General features: G+C 37.4%; 1 protein-coding gene across 1 annotated transcript; it reads left to right on the forward strand.

The window, feature by feature from the left end:
• Positions 1-9,342: 9,342 nt before the first annotated feature.
• Positions 9,343-26,739, forward strand: GALR1 (galanin receptor 1). The gene is made up of 3 exons (XM_027745334.2): positions 9,343-10,697; positions 17,637-17,702; positions 21,080-26,739. Exons 1-3 carry the CDS (start codon positions 9,996-9,998, stop codon positions 21,395-21,397), a joined length of 1,086 nt encoding a protein of 361 aa, XP_027601135.1. The 5' UTR covers positions 9,343-9,995; the 3' UTR covers positions 21,398-26,739.
• Positions 26,740-27,267: the final 528 nt, after the last annotated feature.

The raw sequence follows: 27,267 nt of genomic DNA on the forward strand, positions 1-27,267 counted from the left end.
CTATGCTACCTTGGTTTTTCCAGTTACTACAGCGATATCAAAGGGTTATAACCAGTACCGAAAGAAGAGAACACATCTTTGAGTCTTCAAATCTAATGCCTTTACTTTGTTTAGTTTATTGAATTAAAGACAGCCCTTAGGAGATGTTAGGGCAATTTATCAGTTTTTAAAAGGAAGCACTTTAGCTACTGTGTACACAAAGCACCAATGCCTACTTAATTAATAATCTATAGATGTGATTTAAAGAAATACAGATGCATTGCTTAGTCTTTATTGCCCTCTTGCAGGATTTCAGTCAGGAAACTGTTCAGCCATACAAATTACGGAAAAAAAAAAAAAAAAAAAAGAAAAAGGAAAATCAGTTTGTGTAAAAGCTCCTAGCATAAAAACAAAAGGACAAGATTAGTTTTTCTTTGTCAATTTTTTTTCAAACGTTATTTTTGCTTTGTCTCTTTTCTACATCGTCTGTTCGGCCTCACAGACTCCCTCTGGTGGTTAGCGAGCAAAAGCATCGCCTCGCTTAGGACCGCATACAAAATCGCAAATCAAAGGCTGATTCATTAGCATTTCTCACTCTAATAATAATTAAGAAATTATACATTTATTAAAGTATTACGCCATGTGTAGCCTACTTACTAGATCATAACATGCTTTCTGAGCTAAAACTATTTAAAAAATCTATAATGATTCCCTTTTTTTTCCTCAAATTCTTTTGGGGTTTAGAAAGTGAGAAAGAGAGGGTACAACTAACCAGCAAGTTAATATCGCAAAATATCCGTGCTAATGATCCAAATAAAACAACTAATTTATAATTTCAGGTAAATGACTTTTAACATTTGTCTTTGGCAAAATTCTCCCATAATCTGGATGTGCCCTACTGTCTCGTAGCTGACGGTCTTTTTTCCTACTCTAGGTGTGGATGTGGATTTTGTCTTGATCCAGATATTGTAAACTATCATGGGAGAACTTCTGGATCAAATCTCAGTAGATACAGCCCTCTTTTGAGCAGATATCCAGCCAATTTTTACTTTACTTTATATTTTAAAGATTTTTAAAAATATTTCTGTAATCAATATAAAGAAAAGTCTCCTCTAAACACACAAGAAAAAGAAGCTAATTTTTTTTTAATTAGAGAATCAGTATTAATGATTTTATGTGGCAATTCTTTTTATTAAAACAGAAATATTTGAAACATTAAGACACAAAAAAAGTTTGCAGAAGGCAACTCCAGATCATAGGTCATATGCTTGGCAAGTCTATTTTACCTGTGCAGATGAACAGAATTAAGACTAAACTGAGGTCAAGCTTCTAGTAATTATTGTCTTTTCAGAACTTCTTGTGGTTTAAATACCTGTATTTCATTTCCAAGAAACAGCTAAGTACAGTGATAATGAAAAACAGATATTGAGTCATAAATACATGTTTTTATGATCATTCTGACTGATAAATACATATATTATGAATATAATAATGTTGAAATTTGTTGTACTGCTTGTGTTTATGCTTCTTATATTGTGTACAGAAAATCAGAAAGAATTAGATTTTAGCCAGAAATGTGCAAAAAAGTAAAAAACTTCCACTCTTGCTGGATATGAGCATGGTTAGGGCACAGGAAAATATTCAAGACTATTCTCTCCTGTCTGCTGTGCAAATCTCATATCTTTCAAGACTTATTCATTGTAAATGGTTTATCCATATCCCTAAGATGCACTTTATTCAGCTCATTAAGAAAAAACCTCTAGAGCACCTCATAATCAATCATGTGCCTGGCTGTATATATAAAATCTTTTTATTAAACTATATTTATGCATAAGATAGATAGAGTAGTAACTAGATTAATTGACACATTCACCTATGTATACTTGGTACCTACTTCATGGCCACTGCTGTATGTAAAGACTGGGAAGCACAGTACCTCCTGATGAGGGTTCGTTTATAGGGAATGCCAACATACCTTAGTAGATCAAATACTTAGAACACGACGTTTTCCAGACTCAAACATGGATGTAGTTTTTGGAAAAACATTCTTGAGGCTGTAACTGGTCTTGAAGGGTGTCTGCTGGTGATAGAGGATTAAAAAAGTAGGTGTTATTGATATGAACAAACTCTCCATAGTTTGTAACTCCAGGGAGTTCTTAAAGTATGCACATTCATTTTCAACCCTCTTCACACATTTCACAGTAGTTTGTCTTCAACACTGAGAAGCTACCCGCTTTTCAGTGTATCCAGAAAAAAAGGTCTCAGGTAAAGTATGACTGTTGAAACAAAGATGATGTTTATGATGGTCAGTCAAGGTTGTGTATATGGGCACAAAATGGTGTTTTACTGATGGAAACTTATGAATGTAATTTCTCTGACTTAATAACTATGTAGACTATGTTGAGAGAATTTCAGCTTCATTTTAAGTCCTTGATAATAGCATGTTGTTCTCTACTTTGCATAAATAGAGCCGAATTGTTGAAGAAAAATCGAATTTATTACACAATTTTTGGCACAAAATCTTTCTCCTTTAAAGATGACTAATAAATACAAAAATAAACTGTTTATATGACTGTTAAGTCAATGTAAATGGGCATGAGTTAGTTTGATATTGGTTGATTCAAGTTTGTCTACATTAGGTTTTCCACAGTGTTTTAATTTGAGTAGTGCTCATTAAACGGATAAGAGAAATGTGCATTTGCTGGTTTCTTTTCAATAACCTAACATAGCAAAAATTTCAATTATTTAAATTTTCCTTCAGAATTTTTACAATGAAATGTGTACTATTAGAGCCTAGTATAGATTTATTCCAAGCCAATATAAATACAAACCTATTCTCTTCAATCATTACTATATAATATTATGTCTCTTCTTGAGACATAGATTTTTCTATGGTGCTGCAAGAACCTGTATAATTGCAAGCATCTTGCTCTCAGAAAACATCACAATATAAAATAATAGGAAGAAATGCAGTAAGCTCATGAAATGAAATCCCTGAAGTACTTTAGTTTCATTAATATCCATTTGGATAAGCTCTGCTAAGAATTTAAACAACACTACTCTAGGTTCTCTGCATCTCAGAAAAAGTATATTTTATCTATTGATTATTTTTCCTACACGAAAAAAATGAGTTACTTTGCTGTGTTTTTCATATCAAAATCAAACTAAAAGTCAAAATAAAATCCATTTATTAAATATACCAAAGAAAATAGTGAAATAAAATCTCTTCTGACAGACACACAGTTTGTCACTGTGGTTAATGAAATATGAAACGGCCCTATTTGCATGTTGATTTTCACAGGTCATGATTCCTTGGAGTGAAACACCTCAAAAATAATGTCATGAGGGGATTTGATTACCAAAAGCAAACACAGCTTCTTGTGCTGGGCTGATGACACAAAGAACTGAGCTGCACGTAGGACTGACAGGAAAAGTGAGATGCATAAAAGCACAAAATATGGATGCTCCACAATTGAGTCTACTTTCAATGCTTTAAATTAGCTTGTATAAACCTCTGGATTCTCTAAAAGTGGTCACTGTAAACAAAGGCACATCACTGTTTTCCTTCCAGAAGGAAAAGTGTAGGAAATCTTTATATATTGGATCAAATTTTTCCCTCAAGTTCCACCACCAGGTGGACGCCTGTGAACCTGAACATCCTCCAGCAAGGACTGCTAGTCTTCAAATACTGGAAAGTGTCTGCAAAAGAAGAGAGAATACATTGTTTTCCATATCCACATACAAGAGAGGAGCATGCTTAAATCACTGCACTAGAAATATAAGCAAACAATAGCAAAGAGCGTTCTGGTTGTAAATGATAACTGATCACTAAAAGAGTATCTATAAAGGTGGTGGGGCTTCCATCAGTGGTAGCATTTTAGGATAAATAGACATTTGTGAAAATTGATTATTTCAGAAATTGGTTATATCAGAAAACTGATTTCTATTTGCCTTCTGAGATGCAGGGCAGTTTGATGAGGAACTCCTCCAGCAGAACTCTCTGTCCTGGTGCTTGCCTGTGCCCAGTCGGTCTTGGGAGATGAGGGAAGAAAACTTCATCTATATTTTTGGTAAACTTCAAATAAACTCTGAGAAATAACATCTCCCATGAAATCTCTGAAAAATGAAAAACAGAATCAGTTTAGTGATCTGTCTCTGAATGAAGCCCTCTCCCAGAGCAAATTAAAACACTGCACAGCTGCACCTGAATCAATAAGCACCAACTCAGGCAGCTACAAAAACCAATAAAAAAGAAAAGTCTGGCTCAGACAAAACCAAGCTCAAGCTACCTTCATCCACTGCAGTAAAATGTTTCCCTAATTACCTGAAAGTAGACCCAGTCTCCGTTCTGTCAGAAAAAAAAATTGCAAGAGCTGACAACAGCACTGAAAACTGGTTTCTGCAAGACATTAAGTTAAGATCTATGGCAACTATGGAATGAATTCGCTGTGTTGAATTTGTCATTTTGATCTCTATATTTTAATGTCCTTTCTTTGAATTCTGGACACAGGCGAAGTCCTAGCAGTACTAAAGTGGTGGCCAGCATACAAACCTGTAAAAGAAAACAACCCTCTAGTCATCCCCAGAACTTTGTAACTGAAATTAATTTTGTCAGGCTGTTTAACTAGAAGATAGGAGTCATGTTTTGTAAAGCAGACAGGATCTGTTGGTAATTCTAATAGTAATTCTAATGAAGACTATTAAATCTGTCTTGAATTTTTTGTTTCCTGACTCACAATTTATATGATGGCAGTCTGCCAGACAAAATTAAAAGAAATGGTGAACTAGCAGTTTTTGTCAAAAAAAATTCCGTTCTTCTGTACTATATCTTCAGAAGGCCTTTGCACAGCTATAGAGGTATGATTTCTACATTTTCCTAGATACTATAAATCTCTGCTTAGATAGGCATCCATATAACAAATATTAACATTCCAAGAAAAATCAAAATCAACTTACACATCTTTTTGGGCACGATACCTGCAGGAAGATGGCAACCCTCTCACTTTTCTTTTCTTGCATAGCTGTATTTGGAGCCATCTGCAGGCTCCTTGGCAATGTGTACAAATCAGATTTTGCTTCCCTTGACCGAGGAAGACTGGAGTGAAGCCAAGTTCAAGATGCTGCTGACACATAAGCCCTTTCTGAGTATCTATGGAGAAGAAGCCAACGTTGATGCCACTGCTGCCGTCAGGATGGAGGAGAAGGTAGAGGCAGCAGTAACTGCTGTGAAGGGTTCCCATCCTCTGTCTGCTGCCCACCAGTTTTCTCTCTTTGCCCAAAGAATGCCCTGGTGATCAAGTTCTCCAGGGCTGGGCAGTGAGGCCCTGGCCTTTTTACTTACATCAGCCTATTCACTGCCTTTGGCAAATTGCTTTCTTGACCTGTGCCTGGAGCTGACCTTAGACAAAGCAACCTGCAAACTCCCGGTTTCTTTACCAGCAGCACACACCTGCTTCAGCAGCAGTCATGCTTTCCAAGTTACTTCTTTCCACTGTGATCTCTTTCAGCCTTGGTAACTTCGATGTTTCCCGCATGGGTGAGGTACCTTCAGTAGCCTGCATTTCCATTTTTCCTACCTAGAAACTTGAAGTTCATTTTACAGAACTTAAGCCTTCTATTCTTGCCCTACTACCTCAAACCAGTCAGATGTACAATTTATGAAGCTGTTTGAAGGTAGAATAAGTGTTCGTTTAAACGACTTCTGCAGATGCTGTGCCCACGACCTGGATACCTGAGTTTTATAAGACCTGCTCTGTTGTGCTATATTGTATTACAAGGGTTCATCAAAATACTCTTGATTCTGTTTTGTCAAGGAATAACAGATATTGATGCTCTCAGTTTTAGACAAAACACAGCTGTGTTTTTAGGCACAGGCAAGTTGCTTCTGCAGCCAATATAAAAAAACATTCCATGGGGTAATTGTCTCAAATCAAGGAAAATGAAACAAGTAACCCTTTTCAACAACTATAAAGCAATTTCATGTTGCTAGGCCATGGTGATTAGCTTTTGGCATTTTCACAGAGAAAATTGCTGGGCATTGAATAAAGTATGGGTACATGTTTTTGTATACAATTTTTAAGACTAAATGTATTACTTTAAAGCATTAAATAGTAATACAAAGTATGAATGGGATTTTGGGAACTGTAGCTTCAAATTTACTTTTCTTCTTTTGATTGCCTGCACTTTAAAATCTTTTTTAGAACTGATTTTCAAGAACTGGGGTAGAGAACTAGGAGAAAAAAAATCATTGCAAACTCTGGGATGGAATGACAATAGCTCTCAAATGTATATGCGCAGATGTTTACTTCTTTCTAAATGTCAGCAAGAAGCAATAAACTTCAGTTTATTGGTGACACCTCTCCACAGTGGAAATCTGATGTAGAGACAACTATGACCTGAGGGCTACATTATTCTCAAGAATACAGATAGAAGGTGAGTTAATGCTTATAGATATTTGACTTTTACACACTAATAACTTTATGGAAGGTGACTCAAAGGTTGGTTATGAATCATGAACTTTTTTTATTTCGCTTTTGAATTATATTTAAAGTTCACATCTGCCTTAATAATGCAAATTCCTACTCCAGGAACTTGTCATAAATAATGGGATAAAATTGATGTGACTATTGTGCCTCATCTTGTTTCACAAATAAATAAGAAGAGTCAGTCTTCAAAATAAGTCTGTTTTCAGTCTTGTGTTTTATAAACAAAACACAACCAAATCTGGAGAATATTTTTTGCAGCAAGGAAAACTGGTAAATCAGCTAAGAGCTAAGTTGTCAAAAGATTTCTAAAATTTAGGGCTACTCATATGCTTTAAAATTAGTACACTTTAAATTGTTTCCCTGGGGTGTAGTTCAGAGCCTTGAACCTCAACTCTAGCTTCAACTTCACCACAGAAAAAAAAAACAAGAAAAAAAGAATTTATACAGTACGTTACTGAAACACTTCTTAGGGAAGTTGTATGCCCTATTCTGTGTCAGATTTTTATGTGATTTCTCATTCCTGAAACAAAAATATACCAGTGTAAGTGAAATACTTTTATTATTGGAATCATACAAACATAAGATACCTAACCACTGGAGTGAGTAAAAGGAAGGATGTTCTGGTGCGCTTTTTCAGTAATATCTTTCTGTTTAAGCCACTGAGGAGTAAATATGGAGGCCTACATTTAACAGGGTACACAGGTTCCCATCTCCTTTATAGATATATCCTATTATTTTCTCCACTAATTGCTATGGAAAATTTTGGAGCCAAATAACTTTTTGGAGGTGAGCTATCATCGGATAAAGATGACTGTGGATTCTATTACAGACAGAAGAACACTGCATTTAATTTCTTGCTCTTTCTGAAGTTCATATTCTATTCTAGTTTTAGTAGACCTCTTCATGTCAAAAGGTATTCAGGACTAGACTCAATAAAACTAGATTAAGGAAATACATGAGGCACATACTTAAGAGATCCCTTTTGCAAAGATATGAAATGTATTCTTCTAAAGTGCAATGCAATTTTTTTACTGTTTTTTTTACCTACTTTTTCGACTACTTTATGTGTTTAACTAGATAATTATTTGTACTGAATCCATAACTTTTTCATCTGAACTTTCTATTGCATGAAAATTTTACTCAGTCTAGATAAGAAGAGCAGTGGATTAAAATGTCAACACCTGTTTGGTTATGACAATCTTAACAGCAATCATGACTGCTGTAAATGTGGAAACTTCACTCATGTAAAAGCTGAAGCCTGAAGGTCTGACAGAATAACTATAATATAGTTGTATTCTCAGGTTTTTTCCACGTAATGCTCAGGGCAGTCTTATAGGAACTATATACTTTACAATAGATATGTAGCAGAAAAGCAAAGCTTGAACTAGGAGACTGTCAATTAAATATCTAAAGGAAACTAATAGAGTGAACATTCCCATCCAAATCTCTAATGTGATTTTCAGGTTGCTTTTCCCTAAAACTAATTTTGTTTCTGTAACCAATTTTCCTTCTTACTTATCTGTAAAGTCTGACATTCTTTGGTCACCTTTCAGGCTATACTGTTCAAAAGATACTATTTCTCAAGAAAACAGAAGTGTGAGTGATGAGGATTAACACAGCATTTCAGATGGAAAGTTGTTATCAATGTAATTGTTAGCATTAACTTCGTTAAAGCCAAGTTTGCACTCCTGGCATCCCAGAAAAAGAGTGATGTCTGGCAACAAGACGTGATTCAAAAGCAAAACATCAGAGGTATTCAAGATGTTTCCTGTATCTCACTCACCTCATGAAGGAATTCATAGTCAAACATAGTCATCAGCAACACTAGGAAAATCTATAGCGACTTCTGTTAATTTTCACAATATACTCAGGGCACTTCCAAAAAAGTGTGTGACATCCTAGAAATGTTTAACAATGTTCTTTCTCAAATCACTTGCAGAAGTAGAGACTGGTACATTTGCATGGTAATCAAACGTCAAAAAATTATAAAGAATGCACAATAGAAAAAACAAACAACTCCCAAGTGTTTGAGGAATCTTTGATCGTTCATTTTTGCTTAATATGTTTGCAACTTCTTAACCGAGTTACAACAGATGCATAAAACAGCTCAATCCACGTAAGCTTCTAAGATCTATATAAACTGAATTGTGTTCTCCCACGAGGTGTTCCTTTGGACATAATGGAGCAGACCATATGTAAGTTTAATTAAAATCTACATCTGCAGAAGTCAATAGCTTTGCAGTCAGCTGATGTGCAGCTGCTGAAATGCTTCAGTATAAGTAGCAAAAAGAAAGGTAGAAAAAAAACCCCTGTGAAACTGCAGACTGAAAAATACGCAAACAAGAGCTCACTGCCTCCAACAGCGCATCTGGACGATTCTGTTGGTCACTGCTGCTGCCAGCTGTAGCTCCCTGACTGGTAATTCTAAAACAAGCAGCTAAGAACCCTCAGGCAAATCCGTTTCATTCATAACGCAGATATGCCGATGAGAATATTCACATGAACTCGTATCCATATTCTGGAGGAAGTTTTATATTTCACCCCATTCTGAAAAGACTGGATTTTCAGGAGCTCCCATGTCGGCACCGTTTAGGACTGCCTGCGTCTGCCCGGCTCCAAGGAGCCTGCTGGCCCTCACCGGGGATGCGGTCCCGCCGCGGCAGAGCTCACAACGGGAGTTGTGATTTGGCAGTGAAAAGCGGCTAGATTAGATTTCCCTTTTCCCTTTTTTTTTTTTTTTTAAGGAGTGACAACGTCTGCCACCTTTTGTCCTTTGAGATACTTCATAGTACGGACCGATTAATGGAAACCTGTGAAGGAGGTGAAAACAATGAGCACAGGCAGTGTTTAGCCTGAAGGACTTGCTGCCGGCTGGCTACCTGTTGAGGTGGGTTCACTCAGGCACTTCATTTTTTCTGTCTCTCCAAGAGAGTTCATTTAAGCCCGGCCGGACCTGCCGAACGCCGCCCAGCCTTTCTGGCAGACGCGGCTCCCGAGTCTCCCTAGGATTGGAGGCACCAAGCAGAGAGAAGTTTTCTGCGGAGAGGACTGAGATTCCGCTCCTGCCCGCGGACCGCCCCGCGCTCCCGCTGCCGCCCTGCGTGGGCAATCACAAGCTGAAAGAAGGGAAGAAAAGGGTGGGGGAAAATAAGGAGGGAGGAAAAAAACCCCACCCTTTCTTTCTTCGAGAAGACGTTCCTGGGGAGCTCAGTCTCCCGGAGCAGCGGGCGGCACTACCAGAGCGGAGGTCGTGGACACTCCGGCGCCGCGCGGGGCTGGCGCGGTGGCAGCGGGGAAGGGGGTCCCCGCGGACAGGTCGGGTGGGCTCTGCCTGCGAGGGGCGGCGGGGCTGCCGAGCAGGCTCCGCGCCCCTGCGAGCGCCGGGGCGCCCTAAGCGGTGGCACCCCCCGCTCCCCGCCGCCTCCCGGCGCTGGTGGGGCGGCCGCTCTTGGCTCGCCGCCGTCCGCGGTGCCGTCAGCGGTGGCTCCGCGTTCCGCCCGCGGGAACTTTGCCCGGCGCGCAAGGGGAAGGATGGAGCCACGGGAGCCCGCGGCGGGGCACCTCAACAGGTCCCGAGCTGTGGCAGAGCTGCCCCGCGGGGAGTTCAACCTCTCTGGGCTGCCAGAGGAGGAGGGGAAGCCCCTCTTCGGCATCGGCATCGAGAACTTCATCACCTTGATCGTCTTCGGCTTGATCTTCACCTTGGGGGTGCTGGGCAACACCCTGGTGATCACGGTGCTGGCAAGGAGCAAGCCAGGCAAGCGCCGAAGCACCACCAACATCTTCATCCTCAACCTGAGCATCGCGGACCTGGCCTACCTACTCTTCTGCATTCCTTTCCAGTCTACAGTCTACGTGCTCCCCACCTGGGTGCTGGGTGCCTTCATCTGCAAGTTCATCCACTACTTCTTCACCATCTCCATGCTGGTGAGCATCTTCACGCTCTCGGCCATGTCCGTGGACCGCTATGTGGCCATTGTGCACTCCCGGCGCTCCTCGGCCCTGCGCATTCCCCGCAATGCACTGGTGGGTGTGGGGCTCATCTGGGCACTCTCCTTCGCCATGGCCTCACCTGTGGCTCACCACCAGCGCATCTTCCACCGTGAGACCAGCAACCAGACCTTTTGCTGGGAGCACTGGCCCAACCCACGCCACAAGAAGGTCTACGTGGTTTGCACATTCGTCTTTGGATATCTGCTGCCACTGCTTCTCATCACCTTCTGCTATGCTAAGGTGAGGCAAATGTAAAAGGAATGGGGGAGTATGATGGTGGTAGATGTCAAGGATGGTGGTAGGGTCATTTCTGGGCATGTGTAGGGACGTGGCACTGTTGGGAGGAAAAGGAGTAGGGGTGAATTTATGGCAGAAAGGGAGAGAACAGATTTTATAGCTGGGAGGAGACAACATCTGTGCAGTGGCACAAGAAGAGAGAACAGGTTTTATAGCTGGGAGGGGACGACATCTGTGCAGTGGTACAGGTCAAAACAGAGATTGCATGAGGTGAGCGGGGGGGTGGGGTGTGGTTTTGACAATTACTGGGGTCTCTCTGCCAGATTTCCTTGTTGCAGAATGCTGAGAAGCCCCAGTGCTCTGCTGCTTTATCTGTCACCACAACTCTTTTATTTTCTTGCAGTGCTGTATGAGGAGTTTAACTCAATGAAGTACAACAAAGCAACAAGTTGTCCAGGCTTCACAGTCGTTCTTTAAAATGCAGTGCACTTAAAAAAGACACAAACTACCAGTTTGGTCTGGTCCAGTTAACACATGAAGAGCAGAATGTGCATCCCACTGCCTGGTCCCTATGTGCCCTGTCTTGCCCCACCTGAAGCTGATGGGAGGTTTGCCTCTGACTTCAGCAAGGGAAGGTAGTTCCAGGGAGCAGGGCATGAGGACCCACACAGGAAAAAGTAATAAGCAAGGGTACCTAAATACAGGTATTTAAGGACTTTTCTGCTTATTTTTCTGTGTGTAATAATTGTAGCCTTCAGCATAGGGCCCTCTGCTTGCTGCTGAACCGGATCCGGAACACGAGTTGCTACCTGCTGAGTTAGGCAGAGATCCTGCTGTTTCTGTGCCAGCAATCTTCAGCTGCAGGATTTCTCCTTGGGCAGTGATTTACATTTGAAAGGATAGGACTGCTCTTGCAGATGAGGACTGCTTAAATGTTGAGAACAGAGTTCTTTAATTGGCAAGTTCAATAGATCTACCTGAAGTAGTTAATTTGATCAAAGAATTTTCTGTTCTGTTCTGTATTACATCAGTGTAATTGTGAGGTGCAAACTGAGACTAGAATGGCATCTGACTCTGCTAAAATCAAGGCATGCAGAGCTCAAAGGACAATATTTCTAAATTACTGGTTGTAGCGAAACAAGTCCAACCTGGCAAATGAAGAAGAAATGCATGTTTTCATATATAAACTGAATACTGCTTTCCCTGTGTGAATACACTGGTATTTCATCTACAGTGGTGAATAAGACTGAGCTGTAGCCATAGATCATCAGTTTGAGGAAAACACTACATATTGCACAGAGAATGTTACAGAATGAGTGGAGAGGGAGCTTTTCAGCTACTAATTTTTCCCTATTTCAAAGCCAAAGCATCTTCAATTTCAGTATAAAGTCTATGTGAGAGAAAACTGAAAACAATACTTTCTAAATTAGGATAGTCCTGCACAATATAGGGAGGAAAGAAAGAAATATGCTTAATCAAAATATATGCATAGTAAATATAATACATCCTGTTTTTACAAAGCACCTCTACAAAAGTAGATATCTCAATATTAGTATGAATATGTAGTTAAAACAAAACCAAAAGAACCACAACAAAAACCCCAAGCCAACAATAGCAACCCTATGTAAAAACATGCCCAGAACAAGTCAATGAAATCAAGGCCAGGCTAGGATGTCATGCTTGCTTGGTGATGAGTTTTGAGTCTATATGTATTATCCTGCTTGCCATGGTGTCAGACTGGAAGATCTAACCTGAAGGCCTGAGTTTTAGAAGATACCTAGGAAATACCTGGTATTCCCATCAGTGTCAATGACGCTGCAAAATGCCATGACGGGTACAACACTGTTGAAGGTATTTGTACCCCACAGCTTGTACCCCACTTGTTCCTGCCCTCATTAGGAACCACTGGCAAATCTCCACCTGCAATACTTGGGCACTTGGGGCAGAGTGAGGAAGAAATTAAGGATGATAGTAGCTGAAAATCAGAGCTGAAGTTTCAGATTTCTCGAAGCCATTGCTACTCTGACAGATCTTGAGTAAATTGGTCACTGCAAGCTTTTATTGATGTTAATAAAGTTTTATGAAGTACAACAAGTATTTTGGCTTCTGAACGCACACACAGTTAGAGGATTGCTGCTGTGGAATACCATCAGAAGTACTATAAAGACCATAGAATCATAGAACAGTTTGGGTTGGAAAGGACCCTAAAGATCATCTAGTTCCAAAACCCCCTGTCATGGGCAGGGACACCTCCCACTAGACCAAGTTGCTCAGAGCTCCATCCTACCTGGCCTTGAACACTTTTGAGGATGTGGCATCCACAGTTCCAGTACCTCATCACCCTCATAGCAAGGGATTTCTTCGTAATATCTAATCTAAACCTACCCTCCTTCAGCTTAAAGCTGTGACCCCTTGTCCTATCACTATATGCTCTCATAAAAAGTCCCTATCCAGCTCTCTCATAGGCCTCCTCTAGGTACTGGAAGACTGGCAAAGGGTCTCCACAGACCCTTCTCTTCTCCAGGAGGAGCAACCCCAGCTCTCAGCCTGTCTTCATAGGAGAGGTTAGTCTCTACGTTAGTTTCTTATGGACTTCACTGATTTTCATGAAGAGTGGATCAGTGAAATAATGCAATCTTCTGGTACAGATTAAGAACTGATACAGATTAAGACAAAGGAGACTAATTTCTCTATTTGAATATATTGCCTTTTGCAGACTGCTTTAAGGCAGTTCTGTTTCTTTCATAAGCAAATTGCAATTGAACTTTCAAGTTTTGAAAGTCTCATTTTTTAGGCACTCTAATAGGGAACCAAGTTCTTTCTTTCTCTCTCTCTCTTCCCCCTAAATTGTATTATGAAAGATTTATATCTTCCCCAGTGGATAACCTGCAGAAGTCCTGATAGTGCCAGGTATTTGGAAACAGTGTCTTCCCAAAATACCTCACGTGATGTGCTCTTCAAGTAGAGATTCACGAGATTGTGCTCTGTGTCTTGTGTGTACACTTTCACCTTTTCTCTCTTCCGTAAATAACTTTGCTTCAGTTTAAGCCAAATTTTTGATAGAGAAGTGAAAATATCAGGAGGATTGATATTTCCCTAGTTTTGTGAAAACAGCAACCAATGAGTGAAGAAGGTAGAAAGTCTCCATCATCCTCTCTTAAGGAGAGTCAGTTTGCTCTCAACTGCTAAACATCAGACAAGCCATAGGGGAAGAGGTCTTATGTAGCATCAACGTATGGAGAAGACACATCTTTTTGGGGACACAGCCAAGAAGTCACAAATCTGTAGGAAACAAGCTTTTGTTGCCTCACAGACTTAATCTTGAAAGAAGTTTACTACTCAAGAGAGAGGATCAGTGATTATGTCATTTTTAGTTGAGTCACAGCACTGCATACTTGTAGACAGTCTGTATTTGACTTTTTCATTGCTTATCATACTACTTGCCATATTTTTTTAATACTGACTTTTCTGTGTGTGCTTTGTAACAGTGCTACAACATTTGCTCACTAATGTGTTCCTAAAGAGTGAAGTGATAAATGATTCCCAGACAGCTTCTAACAAAAATTGGCGCCTGCCAGGGTCATGCAATGTGACAACTAATTTTGGATATCACAGCTTTTCAAGGATTCAGTCCTTGAAAATCAGGCCTCCTTCATTCAAGCCTTTAGGTCGGACACCTGTAATTATTAACAAACATTTCCTTTTATAGATGTATGATTTTAAAAGCTTTTTTAAAAACAAATATGTCTTGCCTTGGGAGTGTTTCCATTGTTATCTATCATTCTGAGCATTCTGAATTCACAGAAGTCATGTATGATTTATAAAATTGGTTAAAACTAAGCCATAAAAAGAAAGAGCCTCAACATAAGATACAAGCTTATGTGGTTTTTGGCTTCAGATATTGTATCTTAAATTTTGCTGAGCAGTAAGGGGAAAAATTATTAAACTGCACTGAAAAGAGTGACACACTTAATTGAAAGAGGGTGAAGGATCTATTGTGACAATAGAAGTAACAGCATTACTTTAAAACATGGATTGCAGGCAATGGCACTTGAATTTAAATCAGGTTCATACTACAGAGATGGTTCAGAATGTAATGCTTACATTATGGCTCTGTTAAACAAACAGTTCATTCTTATTAGATAATGACCTGGCTTTCCTTCTGCATGATTTCCTTCTGCATGATTTTCAATGGCTGATAATGAAGGTGTAGTCAGTGGAATTATTGTATACATGCAGATGGGAAGACAGAAAAGCTGTTCTTTCCCTCAGATCCAACTAAGAACAGGGACATGAAAGCTGGAGTTAGAAAAGTTTCATGTTTCTTTTCTACAGAGCTTAATTTTTTTAAAAAATGTTACACCTTATGAGAACAGGTTAGGACCTGTTTTTTAGCAAGCTGGGTATTTAATTTCATAGGTTAAAAATGCAATGTAAATCTATTAGTGTAAATGTACCCACTAATACATGCAAATGTATTAGTGGATATTTTGAAATACTTTCTTAAGAGAAATAGCCTGAGACAAATTAAGAGTTGCATATAGAATTATTGTTCATTCAGGTAAAGACAGTGGCTCTTAGAGGAATAATTTAGTATTCATTGGTCCAGAGAAGAGATAATTTGAAATGGGTGATAAGGAGAGTGTTTTTCATTTACCTTGTAGTGTTTGTGCATAAACACAGCTCTTTTTATTCCTCCATGGCATTCTGTGTAGGTCTTTGAGTGCTGTTCCACTGATGTTGACAGGTAATTGCATTTTGCATATTTCTCTTGCTGCTGGTTTGCATACCATCTGGTACACTACTACCTAGAGCCAGCATGTTTTCACTGCAGATGCTTATTTTATGAAATATATATATATAATCTGAAAGAGGGGAAGTTGAAAAGGATTCATTTAAAAGTTATCATCTAAATTGGCACCAAAACTCTCTACCACCATCTCCCATCCCCACCAAATATCCAATTTAACGGTTTTGTCTACTGCATCTTTCTTTGGATTGGAGAGAGATGCAATGCAAAAACTTGTGCTAAAAGTTTAAGCACAAAAGACAAAAATACTTGTAACTTTAAAAAAAGACTTTGCAGTTCTGATTTCTGGGATGAGTTTATCTGATTTTAGTCTCGGACTGTGAGGGTCCAGTGAAACAGCCCATCATTGTAAATTATGTGAAGGAGATATGATAGATGAAGCAGCAGTGATGGGAAGTGAACTTAATTTTATTCCTTGCATGCCCTTTTTTTAGTTTTACATTTTTCACTGATGGACCCAGCAATTCAGCTGTTTTGTACAGGGTGATGGTAAGTGAATAAAAAGTCTGTGAGCCAGATGGTTATTTTCCTGATCTTCTGATGGACTTCAGGGTTTCCTCTGTCATTTTCTGGTCTGCTTCATCCTGAAGAAGAAAGTAGGAATAAAGCCAAAAGGGGACCTTCTCAGGGAAAACTGATTTATTTTTTCCCTGCTTTTCCTGAGCTCAGGTTAGTCTTGGTGGCAGTCTGGATAGTGTTTCAGAATAGGAAGTGCTTGCAGGAAGAGTCTTTCACATGTTAGTGCACAGACAACCACAAACAGACTGCACTTAGAATATTAATGGTTACAATTAATTTTTAGTCTTATTGTTCTTGGTTCACTGGTAGCTAAGAGTAGACACTTAAAAAGTGGAATATGCTGATGAGCTATGGTTATTCACAAATACCAATTTATTTCTTTTAATTCTCTAAGACTCAGATGCCAGAGTGGGATCATATCTCTAGGTAACTTTGATGTCTGTCCTGGTAGTTGTTAGGTGTGCTCCCCAAAGAAAACAAAGGAAATGTCCCCAGATGATATAAAAGAACTTGAATTTGCACCCTTTTCCCCACCTTAAGAAGTCCTTATGGACCATAAAATTTAGTGTTACATTCCTTAAAAAAAATATTTTAAAGCTGGATTATTTTACCTACTAAATCTGGATGATCTTACCTTTTATATCATTCTCATTTCATCTTAGAGCAATGTAAAATGCAACCTAGCAGCATCATCTAACAGAGCCCTTCACTTTGATGCTGTCTCTAAAAAATTCCTCTTGCCATATTTTAATTAAATCCTCCAGTTTAATAAGAATTTATCTTTTTTATTCTGTATGGTTTGTAGTATGTTAAACATATTCAGCTGAAGAGCACATTCCCTGCCCTCCATACCTACAAATCATGCCATAAGAATATACTGGATTCAGGTAATAATGAATGCAGATAAAGTAGGGCATGTACCTCTGTGCATCCACTATCCAAAACCTTATGTGTAAAGTACTGTGTTGAAATTTGGATCCTGCTCTTGGATGATGAGCCTTTTTGTAACATATTTTTGAAAATTACTCATGAAAGATGCATGGCAAGTATCATCAAACTGTTGATAAAAGTCACACCTCATATATTGTGCCTCATTTTGGTATAAATTATTTTTGAAAGCCCAAGCTTCTTTTGAAGATCAAGTAGTGCCAGTATCCTGATTATATTACTCAAAAATCCATCTGAAAGAAGGAAATTACTCAGGTGACTCAGAAAAACTCTGACTCAAAATATATTTTTCTTGTGTTACACTCAGTAAAGGTCATTCTAAATTAACAGGTATCGATTTTTAATGGAAGAAGAGTTGTTGCTAATTCTAGGTGCATGATGGGTTTCCTTGTTAATTCATAACATGTATTTTTAATGTAATATGTCTGAATTTTTATATAAGAATTCAGTTGTGGTCTGTTTCATATTTGTGGATTCATACAGATGCAGATATGTATTTCCTTCAGTTTTCATACTGTGCACTTTGGAAATGTGTAAATTGGATCAGCAATGCTTGTAAGGGAATCATACAGTGCAGAAGAGCATACTCTAAGATATGTGGGTTTGAATTTTATTTGAATAGGAAATGGTGAAATACAATACAAGATGCAAATTAATCTTTTCAGGTTCTTAACCACCTGCACAAGAAGTTGAGAAACATGTCAAAGAAGTCAGAAGCATCCAAGAAAAAGGTATATTGTATTCATTACTATTATTTATTTGTTTATATTTTAGTTTTATGGCTAAACACATTTGGTATTTTATTGCTTCTTGCTAAAGATGTAACAGAAAGAAGAAACTGAAATTAAGTATTTCATGAAGTATTCAGTGTCCCTCTGAACTTAGCAGGATTGGAATCTTTTCCGACCCAAGTTTTCCATCACATTACATCAAACCACTACCTGAGATCCCCATATTTTGAACGTCAAAGCATCTGAAATTTAGGCATGGAGAGACAACCTATCTTTAGAATTAAATGGTTTTGGTCTTTTTTTCTCACAGGAATTTTCCCCTGACTAAATAAAGGGATTTTTTTTAATAGGCCGTTTTTTTAATATTTTTTAAAGAATTCCTCTGTTATATGTTTAAAATTAGGGTCTCTAATAAGAGACTTTTAATGATTCTCCTATTCTTCTTTGATTTTCCACACAGTGTTTTTTGGTTCTACATTCAAGATGCAAATTACATACTGGTTACCAGTAGAATCATGAAAGGTCTTTAAAGCAGAATATAAGCTTTGTGACTTAGAACAATATTTGAAAGATGTGTTTATACCAAGAAATTGTCAGTTAATATAATACAGATTTGACCACAGTAATCATCAACTAACTTCTCAGTTTATGACACTGGAGTCAGAAAAACCCCTTAGGCAATAGCTCTTCATTTGATCTGATCACTATTTCCATATGGACACGCAGACTGTCTGCAATGTAAATGAGATGTACATGGGCTCAACAGGGAATAAGTAAGCTATTATTTATGCATTCTCTATTTTCCTGAAATATACCCTAGTCAATAGATTTCGATTCCTAGAATTAGGACCTTTACGGCCCTGATTCTGTAAAATACTTAATATATACGGTTTTGCATCTAATGTTGTCAAGGCCAATGGTGTAGTTTTCAAAGACATTCTATATATTGCCATTTCTCATCTAAATTATTCTCAAACTGGAAATCTGTGCATTCCGCTAAACACTAAGTCTTAAGAATTACATATCTGGCTAGGAACTAGCATTCGTAGCTTCAGGGTAAAGCATTACAGACATGATCAAGACTGCTTGGATGAATCAGGATTCAGTAATCAAAAGGGGAAAAAAAATAAGCCAAAACTTTTATTTTGCCTTAGAAAATAAGTTTCTGAATCTAAGGCCTAACTTACGTTTTTCAAACACTACATTCATTAGTGTGCTAATGCTCTGTCTGGTTACCATATCTTTTTTATTTTTATTTCCTTCTACAGTCTTGTTAAGAATGCATTTCAGGTATAATTATACATTTGTGGCTGTATTGAAACCTTTAGGAATATTTTGGTAGTAGAACCTTACAATAAATTTGCTGTTTGTGTGGAAAAAAGTTAATGAAAAATATTAATTTGCCTAAATTATATTTTTCATGCATTTTGGTCACCAAGCATTAGTATTAACAATATATCAGGCAGGTTTTATTTGCTAATGGGAAACCCTAAGCAAGCCCTCATTAGATAAACAAGAGCTGATCTTTAGTGATACTTTGTTTGCAAGACATAGTGATGATTTTGAAAAGGTAAGCTCTGAAGTTAGGCTTAGGAGGAACAAAGGGATAAAACAAATGTTGTGAGGTTTCCTAATGCAAAATTGCTTATTCTGAAGATGTGAAATAACTTCAGTAAAAGTTAAAAGGGACACATGGTCAGCCTCTGCTTTCAGGTGCATCTGTAATCTACTGAAAGGTGGTGATTTTCCTAGTTAATTTTTTTTTTAGCATTTTGGACAAACTGAAGTAATATACTTCTTTTGAAGTACATGTGGTATCCTGAAAATCTGTTTTCACTTGGAATATTAACACATCTAACACAGTGATCAGAGAATGAACTGCTCTTAATTTGTACACCCTTCTTAACACATATTCTACTGATGAGACCTGAAAAAGAAAACATTTCTGTGGCTGTTTTAGTGGCAAATGACTTAAACTCCATAGGGCTAAGTAGAGGAACCACTTTTGAAAAGATGATTGCTTAAGACTATACAAATTGTATTAACTACAGATATAATGTCCTCTGGTTTCTGTTGTGAGATTATACTGACCAGCAACAGTATCTGTCATAAGTTATTTTGGCCTGTTGCCACAGAAATCAAAATTTTTTCCCCACAAGTTTCTCTAAGTCAACTCGTATTCTGATTAGGTAGATCAGTCTGAATTATTACTGAGCATTAATCAGTTCAAGAAGTATACACCAAGTTCAATAAACTATCAAAAACTCAACATATTTTCTGTGCTGCAATATTTATCACTCTATGGTCACTGGGTTAGTTTTGGCTGTGAAGAAGAGCCTAAGTTTTCTGAAAAATTATATTATAAAGCATTAATATAGTCATCATAATGGCCCATAACATAATATGCTTTTGAATTATTATCAACTTTCAATTGGGAGGCTGAGTTGAAAGAATACTTGTTAGATGAGTAGATATTAATTAGTTAGGCAACTGCAAAGTGGTAACTTGTTGTTTCTGAATTAAGTGAAAGCTAAAAAAAAAATTAACAGTCAAATTCCACTGTGCCCTGACAGAACTCCTTCAGCACCTGGAGGGTCGTAGTAACTGATTCTGCAGCTGTCAGAATGGATCTAATGATCTTGATGGCTGCTCATCTCATAAATAGTGAAGTGGAATATGGAGGCAGCACTGAGGATATTTTGTGTTCCATTTTTTTAATTCAGTATTTGGTGGTGAGCTTTAATTTCCAGATTGCTTTTGACAAGATGCAATCATCAGAAAATTCAAGCTCCTTACTCTTTTTTTTCCTCTACTTCTATCCCAGAATGTGGTTGTATGACACTCCCTGTGGAAATTCTATCTTTAAAGGAGAGACTTTCAAAAAAATTCCTGCATCTTTAGTAAGCACTTGAGCAAAGTGACTGCTCTAATCTCTTCCATGAGCTGCCTTCATGTATACTAGATCGCTCTTGAAATTTTCATGAGAAGTGCTTGTGCACTGTACTAAAACATAGATCATCAGATCTGGATGAGATTTCCCAAAGATCTCTGTTAATATTATTTTGCATCAGGCTTACATCCACCTCAGAAAAAGCTAGGCTTTTGTGTAGGGAGTTGGGAACATCATTCTTTATCTTTGAGGAAAGTTATGTGTTTGCATTTTACTATGGCATTTTCAAGCCTAAGGTTCTCCTTTGCAGTAGTTCACCATGAAAAATAAAGCCCATACAGGTAATGGGGTAAAATCAGTAATAAATATTCCAGTGTGGTCTGTCTCAGTGTACTTTTTTTTCCACCAAATAATGGTTTTGAGGCAGGTTTAAAGCTGATTCTTCAAGTGCTCATCAGACATCTGTGTTTTCCTTTCCTTGTCTCAGACAGCACAGACTGTGTTGGTGGTGGTAGTGGTTTTTGGCATCTCCTGGCTGCCGCATCACGTGATCCATCTCTGGGCTGAATTTGGAGTTTTCCCACTGACTCAAGCCTCCTTTCTCTTCAGGGTAATTGCACACTGCCTGGCTTACAGCAATTCTTCTGTGAACCCAGTTATATATGCATTTCTATCTGAAAACTTTAGGAAGGCCTACAAACAAGTCTTCAAATGCCAGACGGGTAAAAAGTCACCTCTGAATGATGCTAAGGAAAATAAAAGTCGGATAGATACACCACCATCCACCAATTGTACCCATGTGTGAATATTGAGAAGGCCTGTATGTTGGCTCTTCATTTGTGTCAACTAAACACCAAGAAAAAGCACAATGAGCTTTATCCTGTGTTTATCTTGATAAAACTAATTGGTATTTAATGTACTGAAGTTGCATGTGTAGCAAAAGTCTGTTAAACTGGTTTGAAAGAAACTGGGCTGATCCTTTGCATCTTAGACAACTTTATCAAATGAAGCTCTTGAACCTTTTTAAGATATTTAAATATTTAAAGATATCTGAGAAAAAAATGTTGAGATTATATGTCTGTATTCTTACTCACTAAGCATACAAATATACAAGAAGATGTTGATATGGACAGGTAACTTTCTGACATCTTACTCCATCAAAGTGAAATGATGGATAAATTTTCTGTCTTAAAGATAATAAATACTGGGGTACTATGATTTCAGAGGGTAAAACTTCTGTTCTCTCTTCAGATTGTTTTGACAATGCCTTTTTTTTTTTAAAGTAAGTATGGGCTCTGATTTGGAGTTGAAATAAGCCGTGTACAACTTGAGGCAATTGCTTTAGAGAGGAAATGCTAATTTTATCTGTTTAGCTGTTTGTAATGTATCTTACTGAGCAAAGATGGACTGTTTTTCCACTTCATATGGCTGCCTTACTGTAGACATAGAACTTTTATGTATACTATAGAAGGTTTTTTTTACGGTCTGTGTGTAGTTGTACCAAAATGTGGATTTATGTCTAACTGAGGGAAGCTTTTCTTCACGTGTTGAATGTGCATGTTTTCTCAACTTTATAGACTTTGAGATGGACATACAGTTTTAAATGTGTAATATATGCATATGTTTTAAAATATTATGTTCCATAAAGCAACTCTAGACAATGCGTAAGTATTTAAAAATAACATTCCCTTAAAAGTTGTGGGGCTTGATATCATGTAGTTTTAAATTGGAAATACACAGGAAGTTGCATTGAAATGAATGCAAAATATGTATTGCAAATGGTACAATTCTGCAAATTCTTAAATAAAATTAATAGTTTCAGCAATTTTATAAATATATTTAATAGGTCTCTAAGTGGTAAACCACTAAAGAAATAGTGGAAGGGCCCTTACTCCTTTGAGAACATTCTTTTAGCTGGAATAAGATATGATTTTATCTTTCTTATTAATGACTCATAGACTCATAGAGTAAATCAAATTAAAGGAACCTCTGGACATACTCTCAAGGCAGGGATACCTTCAGAGTTATACTGCTTCCTTGTCTAGGCAAGTTCTGAAAATTTCTAAGGATGGCAACTCAATAATATTTTTGGGGCAACCTGTACCAGTGACTAATTACTCCCACTAAAGTAGTTTTTCTTATCCAGAGTTGGGATTTCCCTTGATGTATCTTGTGACCATTGCTTTCTGTCCTTTTGCTGTCTTCTCTCTAACTTACTAATATGCAATTTAAAACGGCAATTAAATTTCCCCTAATCTCTTCTGAAACAATGTGTCGCTATCGTGCCCCAGGTCCTCGGCCAGAATAGTGGCCTTACACTGCCCTCCCTCCAGCTTATCCATCCCTCTCACGAACTGAGGTGTTCAAAGTGTGTTCTGATGTAGCCTCATGAGCACAGAATAGACTAATTGCTTCCCTTGACCTTTGGCTGATTCTTGCTAATACAGCTCAGTATTATAATTTATTATTGCAAGGTTATGCTGCTGACTCATTTAATTTAATTTCTGCTTCAGAAGCACTCTAGTCCTTTTCCGAAGAATAGCACCGAGTCCCAGTCCAAGTTTCAGAACTTCACTTCTGGCTTTGTCGAACATCATGCACTTGATAGTGGTTACTTCCATTCCTCCAGCTGATCAACAGCCCTCTGAAAGGTAGCCCTGATCTCCAAAAAACCATCACTACCCCAGGTTTGGTATCGTGTAAAATTGGTGAGAGAGTCCTGCACCGTTGTCCTGGACCCTGAAGATGCTAAGTAGTGTTGGCCAGATTCTCTTTCAGATTCCTTTTTCTCCATAAACTTGTCATAAAAAAAAATAGTGCAGAGTGGTGGAACATCAGCTATGGAGGGTTAGTGCACATAAAAATATTTACGTGTATGTGTCAGTATTGGAATCTTGGAATCAGTAAAATAATATTGAAGACGTGCTATTGCATGTGTGGCGTTTGTGTCCATTTGTTCATATGAAGAGATCATTTGATGATATTGCTAGGAAAACAAATTATATGGAAAAAAACCAATCTCAGTTGGAGAAGAAGGGTTTATGCAGGAAATCATTTCCTAGTTTAGAAATGAGGTTCAGAAACAGCCTAGAAAGAAGTTCCTTTGAGTTTTCGGATCCTCATCACCTCAATCACTCAAATTATTAAAGCACTATTAGACTTCAGCTGAATTTATAACATGTTAGGAAATTCTACAATTTTGAAAATGGTTTTTAAAAGAAAAAAATTGTGATTTTATTACTTTGAATAAAAATTACCATGAAAATTTATAAGTATATATATTTAACAAGCTGATTTTATTGTTTTATCTGGAGAAGGCTTTTATTTCTTAATTGTACATAATTTTAAACCTAGGAGCTACATCTATTTGAAATTTTAAGGATGAGAGGGTGGGGGATGGGGATGTAGTCACAACTACTCAGAAAGATCCCACCTCGTTCCTGGAGAGTATCAGTAATATTTCCACCTAACTTTTCAGAAAAATCTTAAGAAACAGTTCATACCCCAAGGCTCAATTTCCTGCTTAAAACAAGCTTTTGTTAGTCCATGTTTCTACTGTGTGACTTTGTCACACCCAGTGGTGACAAGAAAGTTATGAATATAAAAGTAGTGTTAATGTGTGTTGTGAACTGTGTCCAACCTTTGAGCAGCTGAGCAGTTGGTTGGGAAGGTGTCATGCCACAATAATGGATGACTTGAGTAGAAAATCAGGGAATGGGTGCTAAGATCCCTTACAACTGGGTGTCTGCTTCCAAGTTCTGAGCTTGTTGGGAGGGATTATTACTTCTGGTGGAAAGCAAAGCAAAAGTTCCACCTCATTGACTGTCCTAATAAGTTTTTTTACATCTTTTTTTGACCAGAAAGGTTAATTTCAGTGTACATGAAGTAAAGAAGAGGGAAAAAAAGAAAATAATTTCTCTGGCTAGGGCTGAATTTTCCGCTGATAAACATAATATCACTGAATTTCACCCTGTTGTGTGAATTTGAAAATATGCTGTACAAAACAAAACAGGCAACAGGAATGATCACTCAAACTCCTCTCAAACTAAAGCAAGATTTGTATTTGCAACTAAGTAAATTCTTGCATTTCCCTTAAAATTCCTTAAAACAATATTTCTCATGAATTGCAAGAGTTGGAAAGTGTTACTCACATATTTTTTTAATAAAGTCCCTAAAATTTCATTGTATGTGTACTGCCAAAGTCCTACATTGCTGTGCTGCTTCACAAGCATCTCCAGAAGTATAAAATGTACAATGCACTTTCAACACTTGGGATGAATCCAAACAGATCAAGTAGTGGGAGTTGTTCAGTTCATCTTAAAACTGGGTGTTAGTGGAGAAATGTAGAAGTCTTTCCTTTTCATAGTTTTCTTTGCAGAGTGGATGAAAGACCAGAGGTGGGGTAGCATCCCTGTAACTTCTCGGGCTAACGTAAGAGGTTCTCCTTTCTTGCACGCTCTGGAAAGGAGCTCTGTTCTGTCCATCTTCTGAGGCTGTACTAAGATATTGCAGCAGGTTAATAGCCAAGTTCGCATTCTATACATTAGATTTTCTGTTTTGTACCACTTTTGCCTTAAAAAGATACAGAAGTCTCATCAGAAGAGGTAAATGAATTATTTATTGTTTGCCCTGCCTGGTTGTGGATAGATATTTGACATACTAAAGATTACAGCAGTGATCTTCTTCAACTAATAAAGCCTAAAATACACTTCCAAGATTCATGTGGACCCATTGTGCACTGCTGTACGTAAATCAGATTTAGGATCCATAGCCAAAAAAAAATAAATTAAATGGCACTTAGCCAACATACTGCTCATGATGTGCAAACACCTGAAAAATGAAGGAATTTGCTTACCTATATGTTCAGCTGTACTACCTTCACAGCTGACTGTATCACCCACCTAACTAATTTTGAAGAAAGGAATCTTTTTAGTTTAAAGTGAAGCTGACACTTAATTGCTGCTTCTAAGTGAGTCATTAAACCATACCGTTTTCAGTCTGAATTGTGTACTAAACATGATACGAAATAATGTAAACATTCATAATTGCCTAAGATTTTTATCTTGTATGAAAAAACGCAGAATTTCTTAATAATTTTCATATGTCTAAGTAGATAACAAACTCATGTGCTGTAATAGGTTACAAAAATATGCCCAAACTTCCTGAAATTATGTGTAAAAAATCATTATATTTAAGGAGCAAACTTAAATTTTGTTGTTGAGCGTTCCCATCTGCAATCTTAATATTCTTTCAATATTTCATATGATGAAATTAGTTGGATCTGTGATTATTTACAAATTCCTCAGAAGTATTTTTCTAAATTTAAACATTGAAAAAAGTTTATTTTTAAAAGCGTTTAATTTTTAGCCATGTAGGGCATTTTAATGACATATTTTGAGTTGCAGTCTTTTATATTCCCTTTCACTTTGCGTGCATGCACCCCTTTCTTTAAACCTTAACTTTATTATTTTCATAATCTCTTGTATCTTCATTTTCAAAAAAAAGTCACTATCTCCAAGAGATAAACATTATGCTTTATATATTTAATATTACAGTGAAATAAATTTTATTTTAAATCCCACATTGTAGGGAAAGAGGAGGATGTCTTTATAAAATAATTTTGTGAATGCATTATTTTTGACATTGTTATCTTCGTGGTTGCTTCACAGTATGATGTGACACATTGAACCTAATGATATTCGTGGTATTTTGAAAAAGGATAAAAGCAGAGAAAAGAACAGCTCTAGCTTGCAGAGCTTGTGTTAGTGTTCTGTATTCAGTCCATGTACAAATGTCAAAGACCCAAAAAATTAAAAATCTGTGTTTGTTTCAATGTATAATGCGTGTAAAGTAACATGCAGTTCTTCTAAGATATACTGTACTTTGCATGGATTTCGTGTGTTAGTTTCAGTCATCACTTCTTGGCTCTGTAATACAAAATACAAACTGCTTTTCTTTAAATTTTTTTATATAATACTTAAAAACAAGCAGTACACTGGGGATAACATCTAGCAAAAAAAGTGAACAAAAAACTCAATAGCATTAGATTGCTAGATGTCACTATGGGTTGAAAATTTAACTGATATGAAAAACATTCACATTTTCAAGTACTTAAGTGCATGGAATTAATAAACACTTTTTATTCAAGTGTAGTTTAAATCTCTGTAATTTATGTATAGTTTAAGAGACATGCAAACAGAGCCAGATTCATGTATTTGAATATGAGAAAAAACAGAGTTCTCCAGTGGTGTGAAGTACAAATCTATTTTATGAAAACCTGTATGTGGCTCCACTTTTGGAAGAAAGTAGTCAAATTAGTGCATATTTTGTGTGCATTTGCATTAACGTTGATCAAGGGCTATTTTAATGCAGCAAAAATAGCTGGTTGAGCATGAAATCAGATTACAATCAGTTTTACATGGAAACCTTTTACATGGAAACCTTTTAAAAACAAAAGTAAATGCTACAGCATGGATTAAAATTATGTGCACTTTATCCATTTTACTCTTCAATACTAAAAGAATTCTTTGTATATTCACAGGTATATGACATTTGTAGATATATTAGTGCACCTTGTCCAGATGCATTTACCAGATGAAGACTGAGGTCTCATTTTCTAGAAGTATTTCCTTTTGTGCAACATTCTTCTCTTGGAAAAGTTTGTACAATTTCCAT

This window comes from Pipra filicauda, unplaced genomic scaffold (genome assembly GCF_003945595.2).
Source record: "Pipra filicauda isolate LSUMZ 115617 unplaced genomic scaffold, ASM394559v2 scaffold224_size1409572_pilon, whole genome shotgun sequence".
Taxonomy (NCBI): Eukaryota; Metazoa; Chordata; class Aves; order Passeriformes; family Pipridae; genus Pipra; species Pipra filicauda.

Bases quoted from the DNA above. Each gene is read 5' to 3' on its own strand.
- GALR1 (XM_027745334.2), top strand. From the start codon at position 9,996: ATGGAGCCACGGGAGCCCGCGGCGGGGCACCTCAACAGGTCCCGAGCT. The intron at 10,698-17,636 runs GTGAGGCAAATG...TAATCTTTTCAG, and splicing joins TCACCTTCTGCTATGCTAAG to GTTCTTAACCACCTGCACAA. The intron at 17,703-21,079 runs GTATATTGTATT...TCCTTGTCTCAG, and splicing joins CAGAAGCATCCAAGAAAAAG to ACAGCACAGACTGTGTTGGT.